Source organism: Cryptomeria japonica, chromosome 7, assembly GCF_030272615.1.
Source record: "Cryptomeria japonica chromosome 7, Sugi_1.0, whole genome shotgun sequence".
NCBI lineage: Eukaryota > Viridiplantae > Streptophyta > Pinopsida > Cupressales > Cupressaceae > Cryptomeria > Cryptomeria japonica.
The window spans coordinates 266,275,105-266,287,214 of record NC_081411.1 but is presented as its reverse complement, the minus strand read 5'-3'; the positions used below and the strand labels follow the sequence as shown (position 1 = coordinate 266,287,214).

The 12,110-nt window shown below is 32.9% G+C and overlaps 1 protein-coding gene across 1 annotated transcript; it reads left to right on the top strand.

Annotated features, from left to right (window-relative positions):
• Window positions 1-8,292: 8,292 nt before the first annotated feature.
• LOC131046260 (alpha-galactosidase-like) lies at window positions 8,293-11,555 on the top strand. The gene is made up of 15 exons (XM_057979947.2): window positions 8,293-8,405; window positions 8,535-8,593; window positions 8,867-8,923; window positions 9,209-9,243; window positions 9,341-9,444; window positions 9,630-9,705; window positions 9,979-10,037; window positions 10,121-10,186; window positions 10,285-10,368; window positions 10,481-10,545; window positions 10,643-10,725; window positions 10,825-10,915; window positions 10,997-11,046; window positions 11,148-11,288; window positions 11,460-11,555. Exons 1-15 carry the CDS (start codon window positions 8,293-8,295, stop codon window positions 11,553-11,555), a joined length of 1,179 nt encoding a protein of 392 aa, XP_057835930.2.
• The last annotated feature ends 555 nt before the right edge of the window (window positions 11,556-12,110 follow it).

Sequence of the window (12,110 nt, the reverse complement as noted above, 5' to 3'; positions counted from 1 at the left end):
TAGCAATGAAAATGTTTGCTTATAGGATATAGAAAAATAAGAACTTCTCTTTCCTACAAATTTTTAAAATACCTTTTTAATTCAAATCAAATTCACTTAAATGTATTTCTTCCATCTTAAAAAATTATGATATCTACATCCTTGACGAGCTTAGCAATCATGGTAGTCCACCTCTTGATTTAAGGTTTTAAATAATGTTGTTAAACATAACATATCTTCAGCTTTTCCTCATATTTTATTTCCTTTCTATTTTCTTGAGCTCATGGATGACCATCAAAAAACATTCTTACATTGTCTTAAATTCATTTTTTAATTTAGCCTGTCTTTATGCGGCTTGGAACCCTACTATTGTTTTTTCCTTTTATTGTTATTCTTCCTGTTTTTATGTTATTTGGAATGATAAGAAAAGGTAATAATTATTTTTAAAAGACTAGGTATGACCTTGATTTTTAAGTAAATATATTGAGCACTATTTGGCACTTTTAGGAAAACGTGAAGGCTTAATCAAATCTTTTTTAGGTCAAGCTTGTCGTCAAATATATTAGTTAATTATTATTGAGTTAATTTAATTTAAATTTTATTAAGTTAATAGATGATTATAATGTAAATTTATTATTTTTATTTAATTTTCAATTTTTAGAGTAATGGCATAATATTACTGTTTTATAAAACTAATTTATATATATTTAATTATATTTTTTAAATAAATTAATTTCAAATTATATATTATTATATAGTTATATATTGGATTGGTATAGTGTTAGATTTAGGATTTCATTTGGTTCAATTCTAGATTTAGAATTATAGTTAGGATTGTGATTAAAATAGTAGCCCTAATTCAATAATAAGGATTAGAGATACATCTATTTTTAAAGCAAAAGTAGTTTTAATGTCTTCCACTGTGAATTAAATAAATAAATTTAAATTATATGTTATTATATAGTTATATATTGGATTGGTATAGTGTTAGATTTAGGATTTTATTTGGTTCAATTCTACATTTAGAATTATAATTAGGATTGAGATTAAAATAGTAGCCTTAATTCAATAATAAGGATTAGGGTTCATTTTGGTTTACCATTAGGATTAGGGTTTTATTTGGTTTAGAGTTACAGTTTGATTAGGTTCATTGTAAGAGTTATTGTATGATTTAATTTAGGGTCAAGGTTTGATTTGGTTTAGTGCTTAATTTTGTTTCAAGTTAATTATTTAGGGACTCTTCATGAATTAGTTTTGCTTAATTTTGTTTAAGTTAATTTTGATTAGGTTTGTTGTAAGAGTTAGTGTATGATTTAATTTAGGGTTAGGGATTGATTTGATTTAGTTAGGGTTAGAGTTCAATTTAGTTTAGTGTTTAATTTTGTTTCAAGTTAGCATTCAATATGTTTTGAATTTAAGGTTTAATTTTTTATTTGGTTTACTATTCAAGTTAGGGTACAATTATGTTTACAAGTATGATTAGGGTTGAAATTTATTGAGGGTTAGGATTTTGAGATTTGGTTAAGTGTTAAGGTTTGATTTGGCTCATGATTTAGATTTGGTTTGGTTTAAGGTTAGGGTTCACTTTGGTTTAGTGATTGGGTTAGGGTTTGTTTGGTTTAGTGTGAGGATTGAATTTGGTATAGTGTTAGAGTTCAATTTGGTTTAGTTTTAGGATTAGGGTTCAATCCGGTTCAAGGTTAGGGTTCATCTTGATTTAGTGTTAAGGTTAGGTTACAATTTCATTTAAGGTTACAATTCAATCTAGTTTAGTGTTAATTTAGAATTAGAGTTCAATTAGGAACTTAGTGTTTATTTAAGATTAGGGTTTAATCTATTTAGTGTTTAATTAGGATAAGGGTTAGGATTTAATTTCATTTATGGTTATGATTAATATTCAGTTTGGTTTCTAGGGTTATAGTTCAATTTGGTTTAGTGTTAGGGTTATGATTCAATTTGGTGTATGTTTTGGCTTTAATTTGATTTAGTGTAAGATTTAGGGTTTAATTTAGTTTACTATTAGGGTTAGCAATCAATTAGGTTTAGTGTTATAGTTAAGGTTTAATTAAGTTCATACTCAAGATTTAATATCATTTAATTTTAGGGTTAGGGTTCAATTTGGTGTAGGGTTGGGGTAAGACTGAATTTGGTCTACTATTGAATTAGGTTTAGGGTTAGGGTTTATTTTGGTTTAGTGCTAGGGTCAATATTAGATTTAGAATTATTGTTAAGATAGGGTTCAATTTTGTTTAGAGTAAGGGTCATGGTTCCATTTGGATTAAGTTTAATTAGGTTTGCATTTAGAATTCAACTTGGTTTATGGGTAGGGTTTATTTTATTTTGGTGTTAGGGGTAGAAGTCAATTTGGTTTAGGCTTAGTGCTTAATTTTATTTATTATTAGGGTTAGAGTATAATTTTGTTTACAAGTAGGGTTAGGGTTTTTTTAGTGTTAGGGTTTGTTTTGGTTTAGTGTTAGAATTTAATTTGGTATATGATTTAATTAGTTTTATAGTTGATATTTAATTTGGTTTAGTGTTAGTGTTTAATATGAATTAAGGTTAAGATTTAATATGAAATATATATATATATATATATATATATATATATATATATATATAAAACTAAAAGACTAAATATAAATCTATATTTGCAAGAATACTTAATCAAATAATTTTTTTATAGTCTTATCCGTTATTTACTTTTTAGAATTACAAAGTTCTTGATTATTTTTGTTTAGGTAATATGGAGGGGATGCCAGTATTAAACCATTGGCATTGGCTCAAACTTAGGTTAATATTGGTTTACATAGTTTTTGAATCTTATTAAATTGTTTGGTTTAAAAGTTTTTAGTTTTGTCAAAATAATGAATTTTAATATAGTAGTTGTTGTCTATTGCAAAATAATTTGTTATCACATATGTACTAAAGCTTATTTTTGAGATATTTTTTTTTTTGAATTTAAACATTAATCTAGATATTTAAGAAAGTGATACTATTGCATGGAATAACGACAAGCTAGGTTGTTATAAATGTTAAATATAGTTATTGTGCATAAAGATGAAGTATTTTGGAAGAAACGATAAATGCTTGTAAAGGCATGTAAGAATATATAGCTAAAAGGAAAAAATGGTGTTGACATCTCGTTATCATGAGGAACACCTAAGAAAATTATGAAGACAATATATGATTATGAATTTTGAGTTCATTATAATGACAGTCACAGGGAAAGGTCACAACAATCAAAAAATATGTGTCTACTTGTCTTGGGGACTCTACAGATAGAGAAAAGTTCAATACTCTTGGTAACCTTCTTAGTTGGAAGTCTATTTAAGATAAGTTGCCATTTGAAGCATTGGACTTTGGGAGGGATAGGGCTCTTCCACAGTCTACAAAAAATTTTCTGCCAGGAAGATTCGTTCAAATTAGAGTACCAGTTCAGATTAGCATGTTTAATAGTGGAGTCATCATAGGTGAGTAAATTGTATATAGAGCGGGCCTTGACTTTAGTTAGGAGAGAGCCATCCTGCCACTTGAAGGAAAGAAACCTGTGAGAGTCCACATGGGAAATAATAGGCAAGGAGAGGACAACACAAGTGCTTTTGATCATGTTATAGGTACATTTTTGGGAAGAAGGAAGATCAAATTTATAGCTGAGGTCCTCCCAACTTATTAAGTCATTACATTCAAGAATGTCCATAAGGTATTTTATGCCTTTGCTAGCCCAAAGTTTGGTAGAACAGCCTTGAGTAAGCGCCAAAGGTTTAGAAGTATGGTAGAGGTTCCACCAAATTGACCTTTCCCTATGCAAGAAATTATTGTTGTTAACATTAGTATTAACAATAAGCCTCCTAACATGCTCCCATGCTTTCTAGATAGATTTGAAGACACAAGTACCTTGGACCAAGATAGGGAAGGTGCCATCCACAAGGTCACTAAAGGGAAGACCCTTCCACGACTTAGCTTTCTTATGAACCACATTCTGAATATTGTTTCTAACTAGGATCTTTCAAGTTTCCTGTCCCTCCAAAGCATGAAATATCCATTTCGTAGCGAGGGCAATGCCTTGGATTTTAAGATCTTTCAAACCAAGGCCACCAAGCTTTTTGTCAATGTGATACCACTTCCACTTAACAACATGCAATTTTTTATTTTCTTTGCCATCAAACCAGAGGAACTATCTAACAACCTTTTGTAAGTCAAGGATTTGATAATTACTAAACATCCAAGCTGAGGAGTAGTAGATACTATAAGAGGAGAGAATTTTTTGGCAAACTTGTATTCTGCCAGCCAAGGAGAGGTATCTATTATTCCACCTATTGAACTTTTTATCGATCTTTTCCCTCACCCAAAGCCACATATCCTTAAGGGAGGGGGAAATGGAGAAGGGTATACCAAGGTACCGAACAATTTTGTTGGGGCCTCCCCATTGATAATAAAATTGCTTAAGACAATTAGGGGGCTCATCTTTCCAACCGAGTAATATAGATTTGGATTGGGATATATGTGCTCCAGATATATCACCAAAGATCACAAGTTTTTGGTTGAGAGAATCAAAGTTTTGGTTAGTAAGCTCAAGGAAGAGCAAGGTGCCATCCACAAACTGGATGTTAAGCAAAGTGGAGTCATCAGGCAACCTAACACCATGGACACTCGGTGAGAGGGAGTCATCTCTTAATAGATAAAATAAGGCATCTGAGGCAATAACAAATAGGGTAGGGGCAAGGGGACAACCCTACCTAATGGATCTAGTAAGCTTAATAGGTCGGGAAGGAGTCCCATTGATTTCAATGTGGGAAGAGGCATCTTTGAGAAGGACTTTGACATATTTACAAAACTCAGCAGGGAAACCAAAGGCTTCAAGCATCATAATGATGAATTCCCACTCAACTCTATCATAGGCTTTCTTTAAGTCTAACAAGAACATAGCAGAGTCTTGTCCAGAAGTTTTAGACCATTCCATGGCCTCCCAACTAGTTATAAGGTTTTCAAGGATGTATCTCCCTTTAATGAATCCAGTTTGGGTAGGGCATACGAACTTGGGAAGGATTTTCTCAAGGCGGCGGGCCAAGGTTTTAGCAAGAATTTTGTAGGAGACATTTAGAAGGGTGATGGGCCTCCAATTTTTAATGAGGGCCTTATCACCATCCTTGGGAATAATGCCTTTATTAATGGATTCAACTAGAGTACCAGAGTCAAAGGCTTCAGAGTATATGTCCTGCAGGTCCTTAACAATCCAATCAAGGTTGGCTTTGTAAAACTCAATAGGGATTCCATCCAGACCTGAAGTTTTGTCATTTTTAAGGGCTTTGATGGTAGATTTAATCTCTTCCAAAGAAAATTTTTGTTTAAGGAGGAGGGAGTCTTGTTTAGAGATTCTACAGGGGATGATAGATCAACATTTATGTCTCATGTCTTTGGTCGAGTCCTTATCCTCCGAGGTGAAGAGGGCTTTATAAAACATCTCAAAAGCATCTCTAATATTATTCAGGTCAACAAATTTTTTGTTATCCACAACAAGTCTGTCAATTTTTTCTTGAGTTTGTTTCTGTTTGAGCAAGTTGAAAAAGAACTTCGATCCTTTATCCCCAAATTTCAGCCATTGCCTGCGAGCCCTAATCATGGCTCCCTAGATTTTAACCTGTTGATGCTTCCTAAGGGCATCATGAGCTTGGGAAACTCGGGTAGCAAGGTAAATGGAGGAGGGGTTGCCTTGGACATCCTGTTCAACTTTATGCAGGTGATTTGTTAATTTTTTTTCTAAAAACCTGTAGTCCTTGGCTTTCTTTTGGCGAATAGTCTAGAGGATTTTTTGCCAAGAATTAACATTGTAATTCCATCTGTCAATGTGGAAGGAGAGGTGTTTGGTCTGCATATTAAGGAGCCTAACCAGATTTATAGCCACCAAGGCATCTTGATCCTTTAGCAGGCTAGTGTTGAGGATAAATTTTTTATTATTGGTCCTGTAATTAGCCAAGGAATTCCTAATGCTAAGGTAAGCAACGATGGGATGGTGATCAGATAAAGTCATGGGACACACAACCACATTATTACCATAATCATTTGGCAAGAAGGAAAAACAATCTTTGTTGGCATAGAAGCGATCAAGTCTAGAATAAATCCTATTAGCACCCTTTTGGTAGTCACACCAGGTGTACCATAAGCCAGAAGTATCATTTTTAGTACCCTCCAAAGGATCAAACAGAAATTTTTGGTGTTTCATTCTATCCTAATGTAACTTTTTAGAGCTCTTCCATTCAAATGGAATTCCCTTGATTTTATCATCCTTGTTCTCAATCATATTAAAGTCTCCAGCAATGATCCAGGGTATATCAGGAAGGGTCCCTAACCAAGTCCAGAGAGTAATCCTATCCTTGTAATCATTTGGAGCATATATAGAACAAATGCCAAAAAGAGTGTCTTTTAGGTCAACCAAAATTCAGACGGCTTTGTTACATGGGGAGGTCCCTCTGTTAGTTATGTGATTAGTACATTTAGGATTAATAAGCAGGCCAACCCCACCCTTACCTCTGGGGTGGTCTGAGCATATTTTGATAGCATCTTTCTAGATGAAGTCAAGAGTGACCTCAAGAGCCAAGTTGACAGCTTTCAGCTCCTATAGCATTAAAAAATCCGTGTCCCTATGAGAGTCAAGGAACCTTTTAACAACTTGTTTTCTGTCTGGTGGCTCCAGACCTCTAATGTTCCAAGATATGCACTTCACGGGGAACAAGAGAGTTAAAAGTTACCGCTTGGGAGACCATTTTGCTCTCCCATCTTCTTTTTATTCAACGGACCCTTATTTTTGGCCCCTTTAGGTCTTCCTTTCCATTTGGCATTGGAAGTGTTCTTAATGGGATCATCCTCTTCCTCACTAGATTCAAGTTGGTACTCATGTTTAGTTCTTGAAGTAAGAGCTGAATGCGTGGCAACTTCCCTACTACTCGTCCAAGATAGTTGTGCCCCGAGAAAATAGGGGAGCGAGGATCCTGAAGTATTATTAATATCCCTAGTGTTAGTAGGAATAACTTCAATCACACAGTTATCATCGATTTCTTTAAACAATTTAGGAGATAGGTTCACGGTCAAGGGAGTAGTGGTGACGATACTAGGGGGAGGTCCTGAACAAGAATCCTTCCCAAAAGATATCTTAGGGGTATCAGATCTGAGAGACATCCTTGTAGGGCCATTACTAGTATTGCAATCACTACTGCTTCGATCAGAACCTTCAAAGTTCTTAATCATAGTTTTGACCAATGAATTACTCGGGGTTTGGAAAGAAGACGACTGAACATTATCCATAGGGAGGGTTCATTCCTAATGATCATGCTCTGGTTGACAGATCTAATTTTATTAATGGCAAGTTGTTGGGAATTTTTACGTCTCCGCTTTTTGCGGGTAACCAATTGCAAGCTATCATTCTGTGATGTTTCGATTAAAAATGGGATATTAGTTTTAATAATCAAGAAAATATGGCCAATAAAAGTAGAGCGATTTTGATACTTTTAAACACGTTTGAAATAATCCTTTTCCATGCTCATAATATTTAACTTTGACTTTGCCAAATATTCTAGTTTATGAATTATTGTGGGCATTCTACTTACTAGAATTTGATGCAATGAATGATTCAATATAGTCAAAGTACATTTACTTAGCTAATCAATGGGATATTATTTTGAATAACCAAGAAAATATGACAAATAAAAGTAGACTAATTTTGATGCATTTAAGCTGACATTTGAAACAATGAATAACATATCTAGGATATGATCGACTTTGATATGGATATTTATCAATTACTCAAATGACATTTGAATGAAAACTAGTCTAGAATATTTAAATAATAAATCTTACAGTATTATTAAATGATCAAAAGATACAAATATTTAATTTTCTTGACCAAACACTCTACATAATGACTTTGCTAATAAAACTTAAATATTTAAGCAACAATTCTATCAATATTAATATCTATTAAACCATTTAATAGCACTATTAAGTAATATTACTAACTTTTATATTATTTAAAATTGTATTCCATATGAGTGAGTGGTGTGAAACACGTCTTCTTCGCCAGCTTATTTTGTCCTCACCATTGGTTTATTTGCCATCAGTAGGGAAAGGGACCTTGTTCTCATCTGCATAGAGCGAATCTGGATGAGTACACACTATTAAGCTATTCACAACGGTTTTATATACTGGAATTCGCTCAAAACGTCCAGTTGAAATCCAAGGATCTTTGTAGGTGCTCACAATAGAAATCAAGATTCTATATATACAACATAAAACTTCTCTGTTTTGAGGACAATACAAACCATGAAGATGATATGGTTTTGGCTCTTAACACTTTTATGCTATCAAGCAAAATCTGCTCCTGTGGGGAGAAGAATTTTAGTATCCAATGGGCTTGGTCAGACGCCTCAGATGGGGTATAATGTTTCTCAATTACAAATACCTAAGACATAAAATTACCAAAATAAGGGTGGATTAGTATAGAAATTTATTATTTGTTTATACACAATTATTCGTAGATTGATTTCTTTCTTTCCTGTGTTTAGATGGAATAGTTGGAATCATTTCTCACGTCATGTTACTGAGGAGATTGTTCGTGAAACAGGTATTCTGCATACTTTGATTATGAATAGCATTGTTCTGAACTTCTTACCATGGGATGATTTAGTTAAGAGCTAAAACAGTACTGTAATCTGAATGTTATGAATATAAGCTATATCTATTGATCTTTGAACCATTGTCACACGGTCTTATGCTCTCAGTGCTAACAGGGTACAATTGGTATTATATACTTTAGGACTTCAATAGATTTCTAGTACTGTTTTATGACTGAGATAATATGAAATGACTTTTTTGTTGGTTTATGTTCATCATACAGCTGATGCAATGATATCCACTGGATTATCTAAACTGGGTTATGAGTATGTTAATATAGGTCAGCTATACTCTGCCATTTCTATTAGCTGTGTATATTTTTATCTAGCCAATTAGCTCCTTTCATTTTTTGTTTGATTTTTGGTTTGTACTGTCTGAAATATTTTTTCATCATTGAGATTATATTTTTCATTTAGATGATAGATCATGTAGTATGATCCGAAACATTGATGGTAAAAAATATCACACACAGCGCAAATCAGAAATAAAAAGAACCAACATTCTAGACTGTGAAAATTACATAACTTCAACCCATACTGATGTCAATGTGGATGTGTCAATTAAGATGACTGCTGGGCCGAGCTGAACAGAGATGACGAGGTACATTATATCCATGAAAAAAAAATACTGAAAGTTGCTAAAGTTACATATTATGTATATTTGATGTACTTGAGTTAAAACCCTTGTATGTGGTCAGGGTAATCTTGCTGCCAACGCTTCTACATTTCCTTCCGGCATAAAGGCATTAGCCGACTATGTTCATTCCAAGGGACTTAAGCTTGGAATATATTCAGATGCTGGGTGAGAAAATAACAAATTTAATCTGTCCTTGAGTAACAATTATGTAACGTTTGCAGTGTATTTGGAATTAGAATGGTACCAGACCTAAATTTGTATGCTTGCTAACCCCTTCTACCTTAAGGTAAGTCAACAAGTTAGTTTATATCTAGTTGTTCATTCATATTGACATTGTTTTTGCTTTACAGATTACAAACATGCAGCAAAACTATGCCGGGCTCTCTTGGGTATGAAGAGCAAGATGCCAAAACTTTTGCTTCATGGGTAATTCCTTAGTATCATTAGAATAGAATTTCACTTGTACTTATCATGTTGTGTTTCTGGATTCTGCACAGTTGAATTCAGAAGTACAACAGGATAATCGCTATGAATTGTATCTCTGATTCTCTGATCTGTAGAAATCTAGTATCTCTGATTCTCTTACAGAACTGCAATAACTTTTAACTAATGTCACTTTGGGATGAAGATTCTAGGCAGGTTTTCTTTTCATCTTTTTATGATACTAAAGGTGCAGAACCACTGAACAATGTTTTACAGGGAGTAGACTATTTGAAATATGATAATTGTAACAATGCAAGCAAAGATACTAAAGAAAGGTAAATGCCATGTCTGCACTAGTTGATGAATGTTGTTAGGTTTGTGTTTGCTTTTTACATCTGAAAATTTGTTTGAGTATCAGGTACCAAAATATGAGTATGGCTCTCAGCAAAGTAGGCCGCCCTATTTTCTACTCAATGTGTGAATGGTAAGAAATATTCCTTCATTCACATATGAATGTAGTTTTAATGGTTTAATATCAAGGTATTTAGTTCTTGGTTTTAATATGGGTATATAAATTTTCAGGGGTCAAGAAAACCCTGCAACTTGGGCTCCCAAGATTGCAAATAGCTGGAGAACTACAGGAGATATACATAACAATTGGGAGAGGTGGGTGTCATGCATGATAAGCTCACTGTTATCCTTTATAAAATAAAGAATTTAATCATATAGATGGTTTTGTACTGGAAGGTGCACTCACAAGAAATTTGATTATTTTCAGTATGATATCTAGAGCTGACCAGAATGACATGTGGGCTAGTTATGCAGGCCCTGGTGGATGGAATGGTAAATTAAATACCCAGTGATGTTATGATAATGCTAGATTATAGTGTAACATTCAAGCTCTGTTTAAATGTTACTTACTCCTAAAGTAATGAATCAGATCCTGACATGTTAGAAGTTGGAAATGGAAACATGACAACAGAGGAATACCGATCCCACTTTAGCATATGGGCTTTAATGAAGGTGATTAGAATGCAAATCCATGGGCATATAATTTTATAGTGAGTTTCACTTGAATTTTTAACTCTTTGATGGTCATTTTAATTGTACTCGTATCTGTAGGCACCCTTGCTTGTTGGTTGCGACATAAGGTCTATGAGCAGTGAAACTTTGGAGATTCTAAGCAACGAGGAGGTCATTAATGTCAACCAAGGTGAGAATAAATGTATTTTAGTATGAAATATTACCAACAAGTTTAATTTATATTTGTTTTGATTATATGCCATTTCTTTAGATTCATTAGGGTCACAAGGAAAGAAAGTGAGCAAGGAAGGGGATCTTGAGGTAACTGAAATATTTGTGATTGAATTTGATAAAATCTATATTTAATGTGTGTTTTTGTTATTTGAATTGAAAAATTTAATTATTTATCTATAAATATATAGGTATGGGCTGGACCATTGTCAAATGGAAGGGTTGTTATCATTTTATGGAATAGAAGTTCTAAAAGTGCTTTCATAACTGCTAAATGGGAAGATATTGGTCTTCCTAGTGAAAGTGTTGTCGAGGCTAGAGACTTGTGGAATGTAAGAATATTCTCATATTCTCTATCATTTTGTTTATTTGTAATCAAGCACCTTTGTTATGGTAGAATAATTATTGTCTTAACTAAGATACATTGACTAAATATTCAAATTCATTTTAAATTTATTTCATTTCAAGTTTTAATTAAACTTTGGAATTTTATGTTGTTTCAGCATTCAAATCTCAAGGGAAGTTTGCAAGGAAATGTAACATCAAGCGTTCATTCACATGCTTGCAAAATGTATATTTTAACTCCATCCTCGAGCTAGATCCTTTTGTTAAATATTGTGGAGCATTAAGTAAATAAATCAAGAGCTATTGTGAAGATGATTACATCGATTTGATGATATGCTCACTCCTTAATATGATTGAGCAACATACAAAGTATGTTATGGTTCATAGTCTAGCCATAACTTCCTATGAAATAAAATCTTTTGACCTACATGTTGAATTTCATGTTTTCTATTGTGAAAAGAGTAAAACTGGTTTCTAATGATGATAGTGATTATTTGAAATAAACGTTTGAGTGACATGAAGAGAAACATGCCTATGAATTTTACATTAAAAACTCGTCAAATTTTTTTTCGGTAAGTTATATTGACCTTTAGAGTACTGACATATTTATATTGTAAATTATTTAATTTTGAGGATCATGAAAGTGTACAAAGTTTTAACACAAATTTTGAAGTTCAAGTTTATGATGTTAATCTATTTTTAATGTTGAGATATATGTCTTAATATCTTAATTTATTTTTAATTTTGAATCTGGACCTTAGCCATCTTTTTATGGTGGAGCTATTGTCTTAATGGAAGAGCTCTGCTAG

Coding starts and splice junctions, on each gene's coding strand:
- LOC131046260 (XM_057979947.2), top strand. CDS start 8,293: ATGAAGATGATATGGTTTTGGCTCTTAACACTTTTATGCTATCAAGCA. Junction 8,924..9,208: donor TTATGAGTATGTTAATATAG/GTCAGCTATACT, acceptor GTGTCAATTAAG/ATGACTGCTGGGCCGAGCTG. Junction 11,047..11,147: donor GCAAGGAAGGGGATCTTGAG/GTAACTGAAATA, acceptor ATAAATATATAG/GTATGGGCTGGACCATTGTC.